The sequence below is a fragment of the Ambystoma mexicanum genome, chromosome 3q (genome assembly GCF_040938575.1).
Source record: "Ambystoma mexicanum isolate Mex_15411 chromosome 3q, UKY_AmexF1_1, whole genome shotgun sequence".
Classification (NCBI taxonomy): domain Eukaryota; kingdom Metazoa; phylum Chordata; class Amphibia; order Caudata; family Ambystomatidae; genus Ambystoma; species Ambystoma mexicanum.
In genome coordinates, this window is record NC_090926.1 from 143,370,102 (window position 1) to 143,391,280 (window position 21,179).

Genomic DNA, 21,179 nt, shown 5'->3' on the forward strand with positions numbered 1-21,179 from the left:
AGTGTCAGTTGCTGCTTTTGCTGCCACTTTCATTCCATCTCCCACTCCAGCCACTGACTCCACACTGGCACAGCCCTTGCTAAACTTCACCTCTTCATCTCCAACACCCCGGACATCCTTGCCCCTGTCATGAGGATCTGCATGAAGCCTGCCTCCAATCGCAACACATGGTTTGATTCCAACCTAGCCTCTTGTGAAACACAAGTGCAGAGTTGCTGAACGAAAGTATCAAGCACATCCACTAAGACTCGCCTGCTGCCTGCTCCAAAGCAATACAGACACATCATCCGCTCATAGAAGCGGGCCAATATTCAAGTTTCCATCTCTGGAGCCACCAAGAGTGCAGAGGGTCTCGGATGGCAGAGGAGAAGCGGAACCCTCTGCCATCCGAGGCCCTCTGCACTGCGCTGGCCTCCCACTTCACAACCAGTCTGGCTTCAGAGGAGACAGTGGCACGGAAACTGCTCTACTGAACGCTTGTGGAGGCTTGCTCTCTAATCTCGATTGAACTCTCCCTCCATTCTCATCCTCCTCAATCTTTCCTCTGCCTTTGATATGGTGCATCATGTCACCCTAATAAATCAGCTCTGTGATACCCTTGGCATCACGGACCTGGCACTGGACTGGTTGACCTCCTTCCTATCTGGCCAACCTTGTCAGGTTCAACTCTCTTTCAAGCTTTCCTCCACTTCCTCCTCTCTCATTCCTGACTGTCTCACTGGTATTCAGGCATACTGCGCTGCTAACGATCTCTGCCTTGATGCTGATAAGACTGAGATCCTTCTCATTGGGACCCCTGCTCACTCCTTCCCTCCTACTCTCTGGCTACCCTCAATGGGTCCCCTCCCCTCACCCTTGTGTGAGGCAAAAAATGTTGGCGTCATCTTTGACTCCTCTCACTCCTCACATCGCGGACCTTGCCAAGAAGGACAACTTTTAGCTGCACCTCCTCGGAGGCATTCTCCCTTTCATCACCTTCTCCCAGAAACTCAATGGGCCTCATTACGACCCTGATGGTACGAGGTTAACGGCGCCGTAAAAGGTTTACGCTGCCGCCAATAGCGGTATGGCTACCGCCAAGGTCGTAATGAGGCCCAATGTCTCCAGAACTCTGGTCCTCTCTAAGATGGTCTACTGCAACAGCCTCTTCCTCAATTTATCCTCCCTATGCCCCCTTCAACTAATCCAGAATAGGACTGCGAGTCTTCTCCTTGGCCTCATGCCCCACGGACCGCATCCCTCCAGCCCTAAAACCTCTCCACTGGCTCCTGGTGGCTTTGAGGATCAAGTTCAAGACCCACTGCATCCTCCCCAAGGCTTTCTGGGGCCCAGCTAAATCCAACTCTCTCTCCCTAAATACCTCCCTGTTAGAACCCTTCAGTCTTCTAACTCCAACTCTCTGCCGATCAGATGCTGTTCCAAGCAGAGTGTGGGGTATATCTCTCTCTTCGGCAGGAGCCTTCCTTTGGAATGGTCTCCCTACCCCTCAGGCTTGAGCTAGATCTCCTTAGGTTTCAGAAGCTTCTCGAGACCTTTCTTTTCTCTTCTTACTTCCCTCTCCCCTTCTAATGCCCCCCTCTGCCACATTGGCTGGCTGCTTGGTCCCTTCTGAGTCCTACAGGGCACCAAACCCTCTTCGCTCAGTCTACCCCAGCACCCAGGGCTCCCTAACCGCCACCCCACCCCCTTCTTCTTCCCCTCCCCCCTGCACCTGTATGCCACCCTATGCCCCGCCCGCATTTCCCTCCCACCCTAGCATTATCTCTTCCGCCCTGACCGGCACTCCCTTCACACTGCCCTCCCCCTGCAATTCTTGTGACTGCACTTGCACGATCCGAATGACACAAGGCCTAGTAGGATCATTATTGTTTTCTTCCCTGCACCCAACCCCATTTTTGTCTTGTGGTACCTTGAAACACCATTTGATGTATAGGCGCTTTATCAATACCCAATTAATAAATAAATACATACATACAACCAATGGCCTTAAGAAACGCACAAATATATGGTTCAAGCATTTTTATTAACAGGTTTCTTGGGTTGTTGTCTTGAGCTAGTTTTGGCATCTGTGTAATGGACTAAAGGGGTCTTCTAGCAGGCCCCTCAGCCTCCCCAGTCCTCCCCTCCTCCACCCTAACTCAGGCTTCCTCAACACCAACGGTCAACTGTAACACTAGAGATCAGAAACCCTTACTATCTAGAATAGCTTCAGTACTGTGGTAGGGTCTAAAGGCTGAGTTCTTTTCTAACTGACTCCCTTCAAGACTTCCTAAGGGGTACCATACCCTAGTACTTCCCAACAGATGACTTCTAAATTTGATTGGTGCCTGGCTTTCCTTCACACACTCTCCCAGCCAAGCCCTCCATCCCATTCACTCCTCTTCTTTCTCTTAAGTCTCTACCCCTCGTCCAACTCTTCCTCCTCCTACTCACTCCTTCTGTTATCTGCCTTTTCCCCACACTCCCTCCCTCTCCACCTCTCTTCTCCAACCTCTTTCCTCCTGTCACTCCAGTTATTTCACTCTTCCTCCCTCTAACCCTTTTCCTCTTTCTCTCATCCCTTCACTTATCCACATAATCCTCCCACTACCCTTCTAACCTACTCTTACACTCCCCCTCCCTGCACTGCCATTCACTCTCACACCTATGCTCACGAGCACAGCTACACACTATTTCCACTGGGTACCACTCACTCTCAAACACAATACTGCACCTGCACTCCTATTCAGCTTTTCCACAGACACCTCAGCACTTATCTCCACCCCCCCCCTGGTCTCTTGGTCCACATTCACTCCTCCTGACCTCACCGGAACACCCCACTTTAGCCCCGCAGTACATTAAGTACCCCCGCTGCAAACAGCGTTCATGTTCTGCTGGTTCCAAGATTAGGTGTGTGCTGTTGTTTGCTTTTGAACGGTGCCTAGTTGTTGCCATCAGCCATGAAATTGTTGGTGTTCCTCTGCAGCCGTCTGAACTATTTTGGTGTGACAGTGCATTCTGGCCAGGGTAGTGCTAAAAAAGAAACAAAAAGAACTCGGGCCAGAATGGAGGGTGCAAGGCATTGGGTGATCAATAGCAGTACAGGAACCGTTGAAAGTATGGGAGGGAGCCAGGGAAACTATGAGAAAGGGCAAGCAGAAGTTGAAAGCATAGTGAACTATTTTGTTAGACAACTACCAGGACAGTTCCACAAACTGGTTAAGTTGAAGAATCTGAGAGAACTCAAGGAGTCTCTCCCTCGTACTAGTGGGGACAAGTTAAAGAACATTGTGGAAATAGAAAGAAGGAACAACCCTTGGAGGGAACTGAGCGACTAAATGAGACAGCTGAGGATAAAGTAACCCGAATAAAACTTTGAGAAGAGTGGCCTGGCAGATAGGAGAAGGGAGTCATTCTCCTAGGCCCTTGACTTCTCTGGAAGTGGGAATAGAAGTTGTGTTTGTTTTGAACTTTGAAAACCCCTGGAACTTGAGAAACGTATACCCAGGAGAAGGGCGTCATTCTACTGTGTTGTGGAGAGACTCTTACTTAGTAGTTTTGTGTTGGAGTGGTAGGGATAGGATAGAAGTTTGACTTGGATAGAATATTTCATTTTGACTACACAGACTTCCTATCTGGCCTGAGTGTTAGTTTGTTTGAGGTAGGGAAAACATCTCTAGTTAGGGATAGGTATGTTTATTGCTTAATAAAAATCTATAGCCAACACCATGACTCTGTTTGGTCAGGCTCCTCATTCTGTGCCATCTGAGGGTGCATACATCTACTAATAAAGAAGTCCAATAATAAGAAATAACGTTTCCCGATCTACTACAATGAATATGCTAACCCAGGAAGCTGGGCATGGCTGCAAATTCGCAATCCACCTTCTCAGATTACTGGTATTTGACATATATAGGACCACACTAGTTGGGATTTATTGCTATGCTGGGTTTTTTGCTACCTGGCATGCAGCTATGTTTTAAATCTTTGGGTAATCCTAAATTTATTTAACACTTATGAAGCTTGGAGGATCGGCTGTTTTCTCATGCTCGCGCATTTGTCTTTATGATGCTCTCAGGTGCCTTTTTATAAGCTGCTCCAGTTATGCTACCTTTACAATTCTGTACATTTTATTTCAGTCTTTAGTGTTAGCGACAGCTTTACAGAGAAGATGTGCCAACATAAAGAAATCTGATTGGGTTATTTGTTCAGCGGTCTTCAGGCTGACTGTACCTTCCACAATCTAGTAGTTTCATCTATGAAGTGGGCATCATATGCAATCTTGGGAATTAAAATGAATACTTACAAGACATGAACACAGAATTAATACTTTAAATAGAACGCTTCGCTTTTCAGGTGCCAGGCTGTCAATATTTGAGAAAGTCAATCAGATCTCCTAATCCTTCCCCATCTTTTGTTAATTACTATTCTGAAGTTCGCTCTGTGCAAATATTTAAGTGTAAGCACATGGAAAAGGCCACTAAACTTCCATGGTACCCAAGCAGATCTCAGGTCCATGATGAATCTAAACATTATCTTACTTACTAATTTTCTATTGCTTTTCAAATATGCGTCACAGGTACAGTCCAATTGGTGCTCTTACGATGTAACCTTTTTTCTGAATTATAGACAAATAATCCACTTGCCAGGACCAATATGAACCGAGCTTACATAAAACACCTTTCCTCCGGCATCCCTGCCTCTCCTTTGTCTGTGGAACATATAATTTGCTCTTCCTGCCATTTCCACTGCTTGTTTTTTTCCTATGAAGACTATGGCCTCTATACCCCTGGTGGGGGCACAACACACACGCTGCTATCCTCCTAAGGGTGAGGGCTGAGTGCACAACCACAGATTAACAATTTAAGGCAAACCTTGCCTAACACTACAGGTTGGTCTTCCTAAGCCATCACCACAGATCTCCGGAAAATCTGTCTAACAAGCACATTCCTAAAATGTAACTTTCCTGCAGCATTTGATGCATGACATTATGGAAACCTTCACTTCAGCATATCTGTACATTTTTAAAAGGACACATCTCACTCTAAAGTCTGAAGACTTATTTCCAAAGGTGGTAGAAAAGGCATCCGACATCCTCTCCAATGGTAATTAATATTCATAGTGATCTATCAGCTCATCTGATTAGATAGCTTAGTACACACACATTCCTTTCCCACGTGTCTTCTCCATAGGGTCTTACCTGCCCGTCGAAGAGTATTCATTTCTTTGCCTCTAAGGGTTTCCTCTGTCCCAGCTAACAGAAAAAAAAGGTAAGAATGTAGGCAAGGCACTGCATAAAAAGAATGTAGGCAAGGCACTGCATAAAAAGATCATACTTAAACCCCTCCCTCAAACATATTACTACAGGACTGCTCTTAGAATGGCTAATAGCAGGATCCTAACTCTCAAAATCATAGCTGCTGCCTAGTCTCCCTGGCAATTTAGGGCATGATACTGACCGGCCTGGACATCTTCAGCATAACAGGCACAGTTATAAGAAAAGCCGTGGGTGTAAAACAATAGGAAATACAGATGAAGCATGACAGTCTTTCACTGTATATTTGATTTGAATAGCTAGTTGTCTACTGTGTAAATTTGCAGTTAAGTGCATGTTGGTGTGTGGCCAGTGGTCATGAACTGTAAGTAACACGAACAGTGGTGGCGGCTGAACGCCACCATGAAATGGACATTGGTGGTGGTCACAATCTTTATGTGCAACCAAAAAGGAGATGGCTGAAAGGTTTTTAATATATCTTAACCATTGTTCCTGCTCTGGGAAACCTTCCACAACATTGTTTTTTAGCCCATCTTTGCTAATGCAGAAGTGGTCCAGTCACATGGAAATCATTCTTGGTTCGATCACCAATGGGAGCAGTCCAACCTAAACTGCTAGGCTGTGTCCTCTCTGCACAGTAACAAGAGCAAAGCCAGACATTTTCGGGTCTTCTCTGGCTTCATAGGTGAGGTGCAGCTTGGTGCCCTATGAGAAAGACCTACACCTGGGCATGCTCTCTTTCATATAGACACAAAATAAAAAAAGTGATGGGTGTGGGAGAAGGGAAAAATCAAGTGAATACAAATAAATGAAATCAACTATAAGAAAAGATTTGCCAAATAAAAATTGAATTTAGGCCACACCCCAGTTGCATTAAGTTAGCAAAGCATTAGTAATATCTCTTTAGTGGACTCTGAGACAATGATGCATTGAATTAAAGATTTTTCTTTTCCCCTACTTTTTTCCAGTGAGTTTGAGCATGTGCAGATGATGGAACTGGAAAATGCTGTTACGCAGGAATCAGAGCCAAGGTTCGTTAGGCCCACTGACGGCTCACATGGGTAAGGACAGGCATAAACAATGGACTGCTCACAAAAGACCAGATGTTGTCATGGCTTTAGGTGTGTGTACGGTCATGGAAGGAATCACGTTACTGGAAGTTGTCATATGATGTGGCAACCAGAAGTGGACACTGTGGAAGGACAAAGGAAATTATTATCTTGGCGGGATGCATTGGTCGGGAAGCCTAATAGGAGTTCTGGAATGTTCTTTCATTTTGTAGCGGTCAGATGATTAGTGACCTCTAAAGGGGAGGGTCAGGGTTAGGTAAGAGCAGCCAATTCCTGGTAGACACAGAAGGATGTTTTCCTTGCCTTGCAAGTCAATGAATTCAGCCGTCTGTCATCACCGAAATTGGTCAGTGAGCCTGGTTTCTCCAATGTGGGTGGAAGGTTTGGATTAAATCTTAACCACTGTCAGTGCTCTGGGCAACCTTTCACAATATAGTTTTAACTAGTCTGCTCCATTATAGAAGGGGACTAGTCGTATGCAAATCAGTCTTGGTCATGCCATCAATGGGCGCAGTCCAGCCTGAACCGCTAGACCACGTCCTCTCTGCATGGGAACACAAACACCATACATGTTTCGGCCTTGTTGAGATTTGTCAATTAGGTGGAGGTTCCCTGTGACACAGTGAACAAGGAACACATGTCTGGGCATACCCTCTCTAATATAGGGGCACAAACTATAACCAAAAAAGAGAGGGATGGAAGGTTTTGTATAAGTCTTAACTACTGGCAGTGCTCTGGCCCACCTACCATACCACCATATTCTAGCCAATATGTGTCACTGCAGAAGGGGACTAGCCATGAGCAAATCAGTGTTGGTCCTGTCACCAATCGGAGCAGTCCAGCCCAAATTGCTATGCCACGTTCCCTCTATTGAAATACAAGCAATCCTACATTTGTTTTGGCCTTGTTGGGCTTCATCAGTCAGGGGCAGCTTGGTTGCAGCGAGCCATGGGTACACATATGGGCATACCTTCTAGAGTATTGGCCTGCAGTGTAGACAGGCTAAAAAATGTACAGAGCATTGCCAGTGGTTAAGATTAATTCATAAACTTCTAGCGGTCACATTTTGCGTTTATAGTATGTCTCCTCGAGTGAGAGAGGGTATGGTAAGATATAGGCCCCTTGTTCACTCAGCCACATCCAAGCAGCACCTGACTGATAAGGCCCAACAAGCCCAAAGCCTTTTGGGGGTTTCTTGCGTTTCCTTGTAGTGGAGTCCTGGCTTAGCAGTTTAGGCTGGACTTCTCCCATTGGTGGTGGGACGAAGACTGACTTGCATATGGCTTGTCTCCACCAATGGCACAGAGGGGATAGAAAACAATGATGTGGAAGGTTTTCCAGAGCGTTGCCCGTGGTTAAGATTAAGTGATAAACTTGCAAACATCAAATGTTCTGGTTGTAATTGTCCCCCTGAGTGAGAGAGGGTTTATCCAGATGTGGGTGCTTGCTTGCTGCGCCACAGGGAACCAAGATGCACCATACTGATGAGGCCCAACATGGCCGAAACATGGCTGTGGCTGCCTGTATTTCTATGTAGATCGGACCTTCCCTAGCTGCCTGGGCTGTTCTATTCCCATTGGTGCCAGAACTAAGACTTAAATGCATACGACTGTTCACAAAGGAAAATCAGGATTTTGGTGGAGTGGAACTTAAGGTGTGTCAGAGTTTACAAACTTTCGGCTCAATACTGGACACTGTGTTAAATGGTGGAGATAAACAGTTGGTGTTTTGGTTTGCTTTCTAAGAGCATCCCAAGGTTGTGAGCCCTGCATAATGGGGCAATGAGATCAGGTGAAGCTTGTCAAAGATCTTTATATCACTCACACTTGAAATACCTGCAACGGTGTATTGAAGTCCCCATCACTCAATCCTGCGGTGGAAGTGGTCCATTCCCCATAATTATGCAGGTGGGCTCTACCGGCATGTCTCCCCATTATACTGATTGTCTTTATTCACAAAGGGCTCATGCCCTTATTCTACCAATCCATGATCACCTGGAGCAATGTGCTTCCCATTTTCCAGAAGAACTTGAAGCCTGTGTGCCCCCACCCCATTTTCCTAGCTGCCCCTCTGGACATGGTACTATGTTCACTAGTTCATGACTAGTGAACACAGTACCATAGTTCAACACTATTTACAATGCTCTCTTGCTAAATACTCTCCTTCTAGAGCCCTCCGCTCGTCCTCCTCCAACTCTTTGCGGGTGAGCCGTTTTTGCAAGCAGAGATTTGGGGGTAGATCTTAATCCTCTGCAGATGCCTCCCTCTGGAACAGCCTCCCTGCCTCTCTCCACCTTGAGCCTGAGCTCCTTAACTTCCGGAGACTCCTCAAGAACTTCCTCTTCTCTTCCTCTTTCTCTCTCCCTCTCCCCTGCTAACCTCCTCTCTCTTTCTCTCCGCCTCACTCTTCCAACTCTCCCCTAACTTTGTTCAGTTTTGCTGCCGGTCGCCCGGCTCACCTCCCGAGCCTCACAGGTCCCAGGCACCCCCGACAGTCTTTGGACTTGCCTGCAGGCATCTGCACTATTGCACTATGCTCAGCACTACTGCACTTTCAGCACACGTTCCATGAGAGGGGTAACCTCTCTGCACTTAACCCAGGGCCCTGCTCGACTGGGCGCACTTGTTCCCCCTCACCCTACCTTGCACTTACCTCTGTACACTTGCATTACGCAAATTTACTAGGCCTAGTAAGTTCTGTCTTGTCCCCCCTTTGTCTCTCCTCCCTAATCTGGTTGCGCCTGAAACACTTCACACATTTACACTAGAAGAAATGCCGTCAGGCCTAGTACGCTAGTTACTTTTTTGTTAGATCATTCGGAGACCTCAAGGCCAAAGAATGACTACTGTATTCCCTTGCTCCCTTCCCACCTTGAATCACTTCACTTGTGTATAAATGCTGTACAAATAAACAATTACAATTACAATGACCACTATTGGGCACAGATAGCTTGCTCTTTTAAATTAATGGGGATTTGGGGCTTGAGTTGCCTTTCCCACACATTCTCTGTTGTGAAACGAATCTACTAAAACGTACCTGTCTGCTGGGAATAGGTTGCAGTTTCGATGTGCATGATCTCATCCGTTCCCACCAGTCTGTGCTCGCTACCTGCGGAAACCAAAAATCAAATCAAAGTGAGTGCAGTGTGAACATAGACTACATACCACCTGAAGGAATCGGTGGTATAAGCTGCTCTTAGTCATTATAACACTTAATAAAAGAGAGATTTAAATAATTGTGTGTGCCTATAATGGCTTTGGTAATTATGAGAATGGAATGTAGTATGATGAATATTATAAACCAGTCCCGTCTCTGGGTCCTTGTGAATGGTGCCTCGGAGAAACTATGCATTGCAAGAAAGGCATGGTATCAGAAGCACGACAGACACAAGGAACGTAGTTCAGGGATTTTTATTGAACTGTGCGATGGTTGGAAAAACACCTATTTGAAACCTAATTGCTAACGATTGCAGCAAGGTACAACCATCAAAATAAAGAAAATGCTGTCCTAGTCATATGGTGTCAAAACAAAGATGGCCTATACTAATAAAAACTATTGTCAAACTTTACTCTACATATCAAAAAGGTACGGGTAATGACATATATAACAAAAATAGTGTATAGAAAAATGAAAAGGTCCAAGGGGTTCGGTAGTTCAGGACTACTGAACTGTAGCTTCCCCTTCCCCACGTTTCAGCACGGGACAAGGCAGAACAGGAGTGAATCATGGAGTACACTCAAAGCTTGTGGCACATGGAAGCAGTGCTTTACGCAATGTAGAGCCTTCCTAAGCAATGTCTCTCTTTCAGTGTCGATCAAGAGTCTCTCCATCACTAAATATCCTGCTGTACAGTTCACATGCTAAATGTTACAAACAACAAATACTTCAGGTCAACCTCCGTCGGGCTCAGACCTTTCTCTTTTCCTTTTGATGTGGACTTCCCTCAGCCGGGCTCAAGTCCATGTACTTTCTCACAAATGTCTCACAAGTAAAGGCTCCCCTCGAGCGGGCGCAAGCTTCTTTACCTTAATGATCAACAACAAGTTTGAAGCCTTTCGATTGTGCAAAGGGGTTTTGCTGTGACCTTTGCATGACCACTTCGAATTTAGTTCATTCAGTTCTGCACTTTCATTTAAAGACTCCCCGTCAGTGACCTTCGACTGGGCACCCCAGGTGCTGGACCACCGTGCAGTAGCTTATCCTTGAGTCTTTTTCTGTATCTCGGCAACTACCACTTGCCGCTTATCCTTCACTCGCATCTCACAATATGGGCCTTTCAAAAAGCTGTTCACGTTGCAACAATCTTGCCGCTCGCAGCCTTCGCTTCAAAACACACTGGTATCTTACAGTACCCTCCAACTCACTGGTTACACAAAGCGGTTTCATTGGCGGCTTTGTTCCTCGAGCCAAGGATGATACTCAGGCGGTTGTAACTCCTCTAGGCCTACACCAGATGTGGAGGAGGGCCCTGGATATCGTGCACAGATTTTGAAGCTTTGCTCAGTATTCCTGCTAGGTTTTGCTTGTGCTGTTGGCCGTTGGTCGACTGTTCAGAGATAGTTGATCACCATACAAAAGGGTAAAGGGTCACTCCCTTCTCACTGCCCCGTTTGAGTCTGCCACTACTTCTTTGCGATACTACTACCACCATGTAAGTTGTGCTCCTCCATGCCTTTCGCTCCCTGTGTACTCCCATGCTCTGCCTTTTATCCCAGTAGGGAAAGATAATTGGGTTCAAGTGTGAGTCGCTGTAGGCAAGTGCCTGACTCTGATATCGGGACATGTTAACCAGACTGGCAGGGTGTGAGTCTGTCTTCTCCCAGAATGCTCTGTCCGTTTAATAGTGTGTGTGTGTGAAAGGGGGCTGGGGGTGATGTTCCTAGGTAATATGATGGGGATCAGGGAAACCAGAGCAGGGATACCACGTCTCACCTCTGGGTGTCCCACTCATACTCTCAGACCACCCTCACCCAGGTGATCCGCCCGCACTGGTCCACCCCCAGGAACTGGATCCAAAAAAGATGGCCATGTCCTGGCCACCTACATGACAGATCCTAAGGGACTAAGTGGTAAGACACCTTTAGGTTTCTCACAGCATACTGACTAGGGCTGTACCAAATAGTGAATTTACTATTCAGGTGGTACCGTTTAACTAAGCATGTTGTAGAACATAATAAACAACGCTTCACTGAATTAAATCAGGAGACATTCTATTGCACAAGTATTGCACAAGCATTAATTTTTATTAATTGGACAGAATTCCCTGAGGCCACAATTGGTACTAACCAGCAACACCTGAACAGACTGCCTCACTGAAGATTGCAAGAGGCATGAAAGCGCTTGGAGAAGAAGATCAACTGGACTGTGGAAGGTACACCAAGCTGGGAACCAGAGTGCGCCCCTCACTCCCCTTCTTTCAATAAATGTTTTGGGAGTCCCGGGCTCCAGAGGTGGCGGCACCAGGGTGACACATGCGCCTACTAAGGAGAGCCACACTGCTGGTTTTCCCCCCTCCTCACATTGTGGGGTTTACACTGTGTAATTGGGGGGTGAGTTGGTTCCTACCTGCATTGACTACAGCAACCCTATATAAATATATATATATACACCTCACTAAGCTTATTAAAAAGACATTTAAAAAACAGGTCTGAAAGAGAAGTTAAAGATTAGTTTATTCATATGTCACTAAGACGTGAAACCTCTAAGGGGAAGATTGTAATTAAGAAAGGCAACGTGTTCTACATCATCTGGTAAAAGGCTACTTTGGTGTGTGGAATAAATATCTACAGCTGTAATCAGCCCTACAGAGAAGGGGTTGATCGGCCACACGTTCACTCCCTAAAACAGTGGTCTTCAACTGTTGGGGTGGTTGGGCGGGCGGGGCCTGAGGCTCTTCCAAAAGGGAGTCTGGAATCTTATGATATGGCAATACACTCCTTTTATTCTGTAGTCTAACTGCACACTTTTCAGCGCACACAAACCTACACTGATACCACAGCCTGCAAGCAGCCCTGCCTAACTTCCAGGATAGTCTCAGAGCCTACGTTTTCATGGTCTTTTCCGGGTCTCTGGGAAAGAGCATGAAGCCTCCGGCCCAGAGGCTCTGGGATTGTCAAATAAAAGCAGCGCCCGCCTTCCCTCAGCAGCGATCATAGGATGCTCATGAGAGAAAGGGTACACAATGATGCTCAGTCAGCAAATCCCACAGGGCCCTGACGGGCATTTAAAGAATGAACACCTCCTTGTCAGTGATCAGACCTGAATAGGCACTGGCTCTTTTACATCAGAAAGCCCAAGTAAAGCACTAGTTGTGTACCCACGTTTTTCTTATTTACAAGACAAATACATTCAAACTCATTTCTATGATTTGTTCTTATTTGATACACACAGACAGAGCTTTAGTTTTGATTTCAGGTAGGGAAACACCTCTAGTGCAGGGAGAACAAGCAATTTCCCCAACCACTTTTATGTTAAAAAATCAAAGTCTTAAGCCAAAAACATGTCTACCTTGTGTCTGAGTTTCATTCCTGAACCTTCACATTCCACAGCCCCGCCAAGCATCCCGGCAAACCTGGTAGCCGACGCTCTCCCGTTGGTGTACAACTTATCTGCATCCTGGTTCAGCTTCTCTGGGGCTTCTCCTGCCTTTCCGAATGCTATGGTGACTCTGCAGCACTTTGCTTCCCGCTGGCCGCACGCAATCCTCCGAATGCTTGCTCTTGCAGACTTGCAGGTCTGAAGGCTGGCTTCTGTAGCCTTCTGACACGTCCGTTGTTGGCGGACTGGATGGGAGCTTGTCAACTTGCCAGTAAGCACTTTCTGCGCCCTCTTCGGTCTCTTCAGGTTTACCATTCCCACAATCACAGTTCCTCCAGGGAGTACTTCCCTTGCATCTTGTTTTCCCCTCTTCTAATTTGAAGGGGAATTGACCAATAGGAATTTGGGAACCACTTGACTGCTCAGTAATGGTTACAGGAGGTCTGTTTATGCTTCTACATCTCCTACTCCTCCCCGTACATGCCTCATGGTTCTTTCTTAGGTAGACCTGACTCTTCTTAATCTCAGTACTTGTGAGATTATATGCCTGATACATATACATGCAATGATAGGATATAGGAGAGTTAGGTGAGTGGGATGGAAGTGGGATATACTGTGTTCTCCCTGGATAGTCATTGCTGCTCCCAGAGGGGGAATCCCTCCGCAGGAGATCATCCCACTGAGCACCACCCACAGGGGGACTATCGTGTAGCGGCCTCACTACCCTGGCCTCATGGAAAGGACTCTCCTTTGGGAAGAACTGCTGACATCCAAGGATTGTCACAACAGACACACACAAAATATATAGACAGGCCTCATAATTATTATTATTATTATTTGGGTATTTATTGAGTGTGAACTTGGCTTCAGAAAGCCACTGGGTGCTTTACAGACTAATAGGGGAAACAACAAGAAGGTAATTAATGAGTAAGTAATGAGGAGTATAACATAGGAGCAGTGACCGAGGCATGAAGGGGGAGTAGTGACAATCCAGAGACGCAGGCAACAGTTGGCTAGCACCAGATAAATGTAGACACAAAAAGAGAGTTAACATAGAAGAGGCCACTCACCACTAGGGAGGACTCTATGCAAGTTGGCGTGCCCTTTACATTGTGATAGCTTCTGGGTCACGAGCCCATCGGGGGTCCAGGAACCCCTCTAGACCTGAAGCACAAGGCTAACCAGGATTTCACCAGAGCCATTTCTGCGCTAGAGGCGTAGTGGGGGGTGGGGTGGGGAGGACCCCAGTCCTTGCACCCCTTCTACAAGTGCCATGCGTGTTGAAAGTGGTCGATCACATGCTGGTCAGAGTTCTTTGTGTTTCATTGAAGGGATACCAGTGCCAGAAGACCCTGCAGCCACTGAGAGTCACTGTGCTATGCCGAATGGAGCCGCTACCTTCACAAGCGATTCAAAAGCAGAATAAACAATCAAACAGCACATCCAAACACCAATGGTGACTCATCACATCTCTGTGATAGTAGCCCTGCAATCGAGCCCTGCACCAGAGAGACTGCTAAGTGTGGAAATGGGGATGGGCTAGACAGGGGTTATAAGGTTTACAGGTGTTATGGCCCAACCCTTGGGGTGTGGGGAGAAGTAAACATAGATTGGTCCAAAGAATCAAACCAGCTGAGTAACTAATGGCAGGGGGGGAAGAAAAAGGGAAGGGAAGTCTGGGGTATGAAAACCCATCGAGAGCCACAATGAGTAAGATGTGTGCAGGTGAGGTCTGGTGTAGTGGAGGCGGACCAAGAGGTCAGGCAGAGGAAGGACAGTGGAGCAGAGAACGGCCAAGATTGTGTTGGAGCTTTTTGCAGGTAAGGTGCTCGCTATGAGAAAGAGAGTGGTACCTGATTGGTAGAGTGAGACTTTGAATGAGTGAGTATTTGGTGGCACTCGTGAGAGAAGACAGATGTGGAATATGAGGTTGACTGAGTGAGAGCAAGAGGCATGACCTTGAGGGGGAAAGGGGAGTGTGTGTGAGGGTAGAGGAGAGTAGAGCGGGAAGAGGATAGTAGAGGACAGTAATATGGACTGGCGAGGGGAGAGCAGTGTACAGAGGGGAGAGGTAGAAGAGAGGAGAGATGTTAAAAGAGAGGGGTGAGGAAAGAACATAGAGAGAGTCTGAATAGTGGAGCAACAGAGAGAGGGAGCGCGTGAGGATGACTGGAAGGAGTGAGAAAGAATGCGAGAAGGGGAGAAAGAGAGAGAGAGTAGAATAGAAGGAGTAGTGAGATCGGGGAGAGGAGAGAGAGAGTGACTCAGAGAGAGATTAAACCAGCATGTATGAAATTGGCACCTAAGAATCATCATTTCCTGTTGAGAAACCTGGGGAGTGTTAGGTCAAGGCGCCCATACAAGAACCCCCGAAGGGAGCCAGATAGATAAGGTTTTTGCCTTTAGAGTATCTCCTACAGCCAGCTTTAAGATGGGTGGAGTTACTGAAAACTAGCTAGGAAAATAGGGACGCCAGAGTTAGGGTACATGGAGCACAATGGAGGTTGAGAGAGGGTAGCACAGTAGATTTCCCTGCCCGCACCCTGACCAGAATAAAACCAGTCATTTTTATCATTTTGAAAATGAAAACTCTGGAACCATTCTTCAGTCTTCATGCTATTTAAATCATCTGTGACAACATGTGGAGCACTGATGGTGTTCAAGGGGAAACGATACAGAAGACAGAGTTTACCCGGCCACTACTGAATCTGAGTCCAGAGGATGAGTGGGCAGGCCTCACAGGAGCCTTGTCCCCCCTCTCAGTCAGGGGTTGCTCTATTCATTTCCTGAGCCAGTGTTGCTGCATTCCGCCACCATTGCTATGCACCAAATATCCCAGGGAGAGGCAGTAACTTTCTTTCCAGGGTAACCCAGCCTGTCACTCAACGGCAGGATTTCAGTTCCCAGAATACCTCATATACGAACAAAGTGTGCCTTCGACCTCAACACCAAGATTCCCAGATAGGAAGACTGTGGAACGCGGCCAAACGCAATCCATGGACTTCCAAGATGGTGCAGAACAACTCAGAGGATTATAAAATCTCACATTTCCAATCACACCCTAATAAAAGCCATTAGACCATGAACCAATCCCTGTCCTCAACCAATAATCAGATAATTAGGGCAGGAAAGGTCTCATGAGAAGAATAGCCAATCCCAGTAGCGAATACAAGAGCACAAAGGAAAACCTATCAGAGTCAGCCTTAGAAAAAATACCCCATAGCCTCATGGGTATATTGGGGTCTGGGAACATTCTTTCAGTTTCTTGGCTCAGAGGAGGCAGATAACTGCTTATACTCCCTTGATAGAGGGGCGACTGCCTAAAGGAAGGCAGTGCAAGACTGGGGAGGTTTGATGGAGAGGTGTTGAGCTGTTAACTCATGGAAGCCATGGGAGAGAAATGCTGACGCGAAGGGTCCAATATCACCCGCCAAGTAACTGGCGAAACTGGAAAGCCAGAGCCAAAGGTTTTCCACCATAGACCACTAGATGAGGACTGTGGCCAATGGCAGGAGGGCCAGATAACTGGTGCTGCCTGGAAAAGAGTCTGAATTGGAGAGGTGCAAGAAATACCCATTACATCCAAGGTTCAGGGGAAACTATTGTGAATCCTGAAGTCCACGGTGCAGGAGGGACTGCTGTGAATCCTGCAAAACATAAGGTCTAAGGGAGACCTAATGTGAAAATTGAGAGATCTAAGGTCTGCATGGGACCTCCTGAGAATCCTGAAGACCCAAGAGTAGAGAGAGGCCCAACAGTGAATTTTGCAACTAACATGGGAAAGGTCCTAAACATGAGGTGAAAACAGGCTGAAGGAACCTCTAGATCATAAATAAAGCCCATAGGAACCTTGGTGGGAGCAGGTGTCTGTTTTGATTTTGATAGCATAGGGATGGACATTTACTCATCGGCAGCCTCTAGTATTTGAACGGATGATTGACAGACATACTCTTCGGTCAGGTACTCAGAAATGCCTATTTTCAGGATGACATCCTGGTAAATGGTAAAACCACTGAACAACACAATGAAACATTGATCAATGTGCTACGGATTCTGTAAGGAGTAGGTTTCCTCTTGATTAAGGTAAAATGCGAGTTTGAACAGCAAGATGAATGTTTAAGTTAGACAATGTCAAAAGAAGAAGCCAATCCTCAAAGAAATATCTTGTAATAGTCATGACAAAGCCCCCTCTCCAGGCAACAGAAAAAGAATTAATCAATAATGGGGTTTGCAGAATACCATTCTATATTTATGCCAGGAATTTCACTATAAAACAGAACCACTATGCACTCAAACAAGAAGAGTATGTACACAAATAAAGTGCAGAGGAATTCACAGAGGAATCCCAAAGTAACCCTGAAATATCGAAAAATAATAATCGCCAGTGAAATGCGAATCCCGATCATGAAATTATCTCATGGAGGACATTTGTGCATCACCCTACGAGAAAAGCAAGACAGAGGTATACTGTTGGTTAACAGTGGACAGGGAATTGAAGAAAGGGTACATTATACAGACGATGTACGGAAATAAGAAGGAATTACCTTATTGGAATGATGCAGCACATGCCGCAAGACAACCTATTTGGTAAAGGGCTAGTTGTTTAACAAAGCGAGTAGCACTCCATTTAGTGGCAGAAATAGAAACAAGAAGGGAAGAATAACCCATTGTATTAGTGATCAGTTATAGTTTACAGCTAACCTCAAACGAATGGAGAGATATTTTACACAACTGTAACATCAAAATAGTCAAAGCAGCTCAATATCATCCTCAAACGAATGGCCAGCTTGACAGGGAAAACAGGTTAATTAAAAAGAGTTTACAACTTGCCACAGTGAAGGACAAGAAGGAACAGAAGCTGTTTTGGCAGGAATAGCAGTCCACGGACTCACACCCAACATGGTGAAACGGGTGAGCGACTTTTAAAGGATGAGAGAGCAGAGCATTTTAAAATCTCATGTCTGCAAGGTTGCTACAGTGTGCAAACACCTCCGAAAGGACAGGAAAAGGGCAGTACCGATAAGATCCAGAAAAGAGAAAGTGCACCCCTTTAAATACCAAGAGTGCTAACTTTATTAACACTTTTTTCAATTGCCTAAAGAAGGTATGTAGCCTACTTGTTTGTGCCTAGCCTCATTTGCGCTCTGGCAGCAAACCCACATATTATGTGAGCATAAAGAGCAATGAGAGTTCACACAGGAAGAAAAGCATGGGCAGAGAGCCATCATGCTCGTACCACGTGTCCGCCCTTCAATGGCGCAGTTGCCAGTCATAAATACGTTTGTGGAGCAAAGCCAGCTCACAAAGTGCAGTGTGTGTAGGATTCCTACCATCACACAAAACGCACAGAGGCCTTTTCTAAAAATAAAAGTAATTTGGTCCCAAGGGTCCTCATATAGAGCATGCCCTTGGGACCAAATTACTTTTATCTGTAGAAATGGGTGTAATTTTAAAGGGGAAAGGGTGTTCCCCCGACCCCCCAACTTTCATGGCACACCATTTTGTCCCCTTCATTTGGCAGGGGCCCCTTTCCTTTAGATGTCACGTCCCCCCACATGTCCAGCATAGTTACTCCACTGCTGGACAGCAATCTGTCTGAGATGGCTTCCATCATACTCCCAAGGACTAAGGGGGCTCTAGGAGGACAATAATTGGGGCGATACCATGAAGAAATGGCCCACTTCCGAAGCTCATTTCTCTTTGGGTCCAACCTTTCTTTTAGGTATCAGGTGAATACGGGGTTAGGAGAAGGGATGGATTGCTGATATAAAACAGCACAGGACTGAGTTTAAATGTAATTCTACATCTTTCACTTTAGCATCTCCACCAGCGGGGAAGCTGGATTGTGTGGTGTGGTATCTGGGTTCTTTATAAACCCCTAAAGCACCTCAAGCCGATAGACATAGGGAGAGCTCATCTGAAGCACATGCTGTTAGCAATAAAACCATCTTACCACATGCATTCCTTGGGGGGGTTTTCGGACATAGTCTTTGCCTCAGTTCCCCCGAAAGGTCATTTCTTTTAATCTTCTCCATGATAGATGCTGCAACTTGCAGGGCATTGCTTGTGTATATCTGCTCCAGTAGCTGCACCAAGCATGGTCGCTGTATTTCCTCAGTTTCAGACTTGAAGAGGGGTGGGTTCAGATTTTTGTCTTCGAGGTGAAACTTGAAGTCAGAGTATTCATCTTGGGAAAGTCGTTTAAGGGCGTCCAGTAGCAGCTCCCTGTCTGACATTGTGTGACGGTATCACAAATTCACCCACAGATGATTCCTCAGCAGACTTGGGATTTAGAATCCTTTCTGGGAATACAAGAAAAGCAGAGATCACTTTTCACTCCACAGGCTCGGCTGCAACATTGGGTTCTACAAGGGATGAGTCAGGCATGTCTCTGAAAGCATTGAAACATTTCGATGAATCACAACAATACACGATTTTAATACATGTAACTGGTATTGCTTCCTTTTCTTAACTGCTGTATGTTTGTATGGAGGAACAAGTAGTGGTGTCAGGATATCGAGAGCAACTGGTAGAAAAAGAGCAGAAGGTAATAAATCAAATCATAATTTTATTTTATTGAAATTTGAATAAAAAATCATTGTGAACATTTTTAATTAATTCATTTTTTATAAAAAAACATCCTAAACATCAAGCATTCATACATTCATTCAGCTAATAAAGATCTTAAAACATTAAATTATTTTAAGAAATTCGAGAAAGTGCAAATTCAATTCCATTATTATGCTATGTTTGTATGGGCCAGAAAACCATAACTGTGCTGCCTAAGGTGCCAATGTACCCTACCGTTCCTAAATTCACACTCTTGAGGGCTTAGCGTCCATCTCCACCTGTGGTGTCCCACAGGGCTCTATACTCTCCCCCTGGCTGTTAAACATCTACCTTGCTCTCCTTGCATGCCTCATCTTCCCATTATCCTCCAACTTCCAGTGTTACGCAGCTGACACACAGCTCTTCTTTAGACTCCCTGCTGACCCTCTTGCACCCTCCATCATCCCCGACTGCCTATCTGCCATCCAGTCCTGGTGTGTCTCCAATGATCTCTGCCTCAATGCCTGTAAAACTGAGATCCTTCCCATGGGGACCCCTGCTCCTTCTTCTTCCCCTCACTTTGGCCTTCCTACTTGAGCTCTCCCGTTGCGCCTTCACCTGTAGCCAGAAATCTTGGAGTCATCTTCGACTCCTCTCTCTCTTTCCTCCCTCACACTCAGGACATTGCCAAGAAGTCCAACTATCAGCACTTCCTTCTCAAAGGAATTTTACCTTTTCTCACTTTCCCTCAGATGTTCAATGTGACTCAAGCCCCGGTTCTCTCTAGACTTCACTATTGCAATAGCCTCCTCCTGAATCTTCCTTGTTCCACTCTGTGACCCCTCCAGCTTATCCAGAAGAGGGCAGCAAGACTTATCCTTGGCCTTAAGCCCAGGGACTGCATCTCTACGGGACTCAAAAAGTCTTCAATGCACAAGGTGGCTGCACTGATTAAATTCAAAACCCTCTGCATCATCCACAAGGCTGTCTGGGCCAAGGGACCACACTGTCTTCAACTTTATCTCACTAAATACTCTCTCTCTAGACCACTTTGTTCCTCTGGCACCAACTCTTTGTGTGTAAAGTGTTTTGCCAAACAGAGGGCTGCTCACTTTTCTCTGCAGGCTCCCTCCTTTGGAATAGACTTCCCCTCTCCCTGTGTCTTGAGCAGGATCTTCTAAAATTCTGGAAGCTCCTTAAGACTTTCCTCTTCTCCTCCTCCATCCCTCCTTCTTTCCTCTGCTAATCCCCCAGTTGCTGAATCAGTGTCCTTGGCCCTTATGCATCCTCAGGCTTTGACCTCCCACACCAATTATTCTCAGCTCCTGTCTATCCGCAGCACTTGCATTTCACACCCTCCACTCTGGAGGCTCACACTTACACCTCCCAGCTGCCAGGCCGTGTAGCACTCAACATTTCTAGCACTCGTCTATAGCTCACTCACAATCTCGAACTACCCAGCACTTTCCCCCTCTTCCCTCTTCCTTTCTGCACTTTATTTTATTTATTTTGGATTTGTAGAGCGCACTACAGCCCACGTGCATCGAGGCGCAATAAGGAGATGTAAGAAGGCTTGATTCAGGGTTACAGGAATGCGGCCCAACAGAGTAATACTTAGTACAGATTGTTTTGTTACATACTCAATTGTTTCATTACATAGTACAGTGGATGAACGTTACACGGAAGCAGACACGGAGATGCATATGGCATGGAGTGAAGCCCATTCAAACAAAGAGCCTCGTATTGATGGCCTTCCGGAATGCTGCATG

The 21,179-nt window shown here is 46.1% G+C and overlaps 1 protein-coding gene across 4 annotated transcripts in view; it reads right to left on the minus strand.

The window, feature by feature from the left end:
• LOC138582238 (uncharacterized) overlaps positions 1 to 21,179 on the minus strand; it is a 178,440-nt gene that overhangs the window by 23,501 nt on the left and 133,760 nt on the right. For 3 of the 4 annotated variants that reach the window (XM_069653339.1, XM_069653340.1, XM_069653338.1), the window contains exons 2-4: positions 18,815 to 19,163; positions 9,361 to 9,432; positions 5,180 to 5,233 (exon numbers count right to left, since the gene is read on the minus strand). In XM_069653339.1, coding sequence (XP_069509440.1) covers positions 5,180 to 5,233; positions 9,361 to 9,432; positions 18,815 to 19,097 — 409 coding nt within the window. In that variant the 5' untranslated portion in view covers positions 19,098 to 19,163. The remainder of the gene's footprint in view (positions 1 to 5,179; positions 5,234 to 9,360; positions 9,433 to 18,814; positions 19,164 to 21,179) is intronic. The other variant, XM_069653341.1, reaches the window with a different exon arrangement.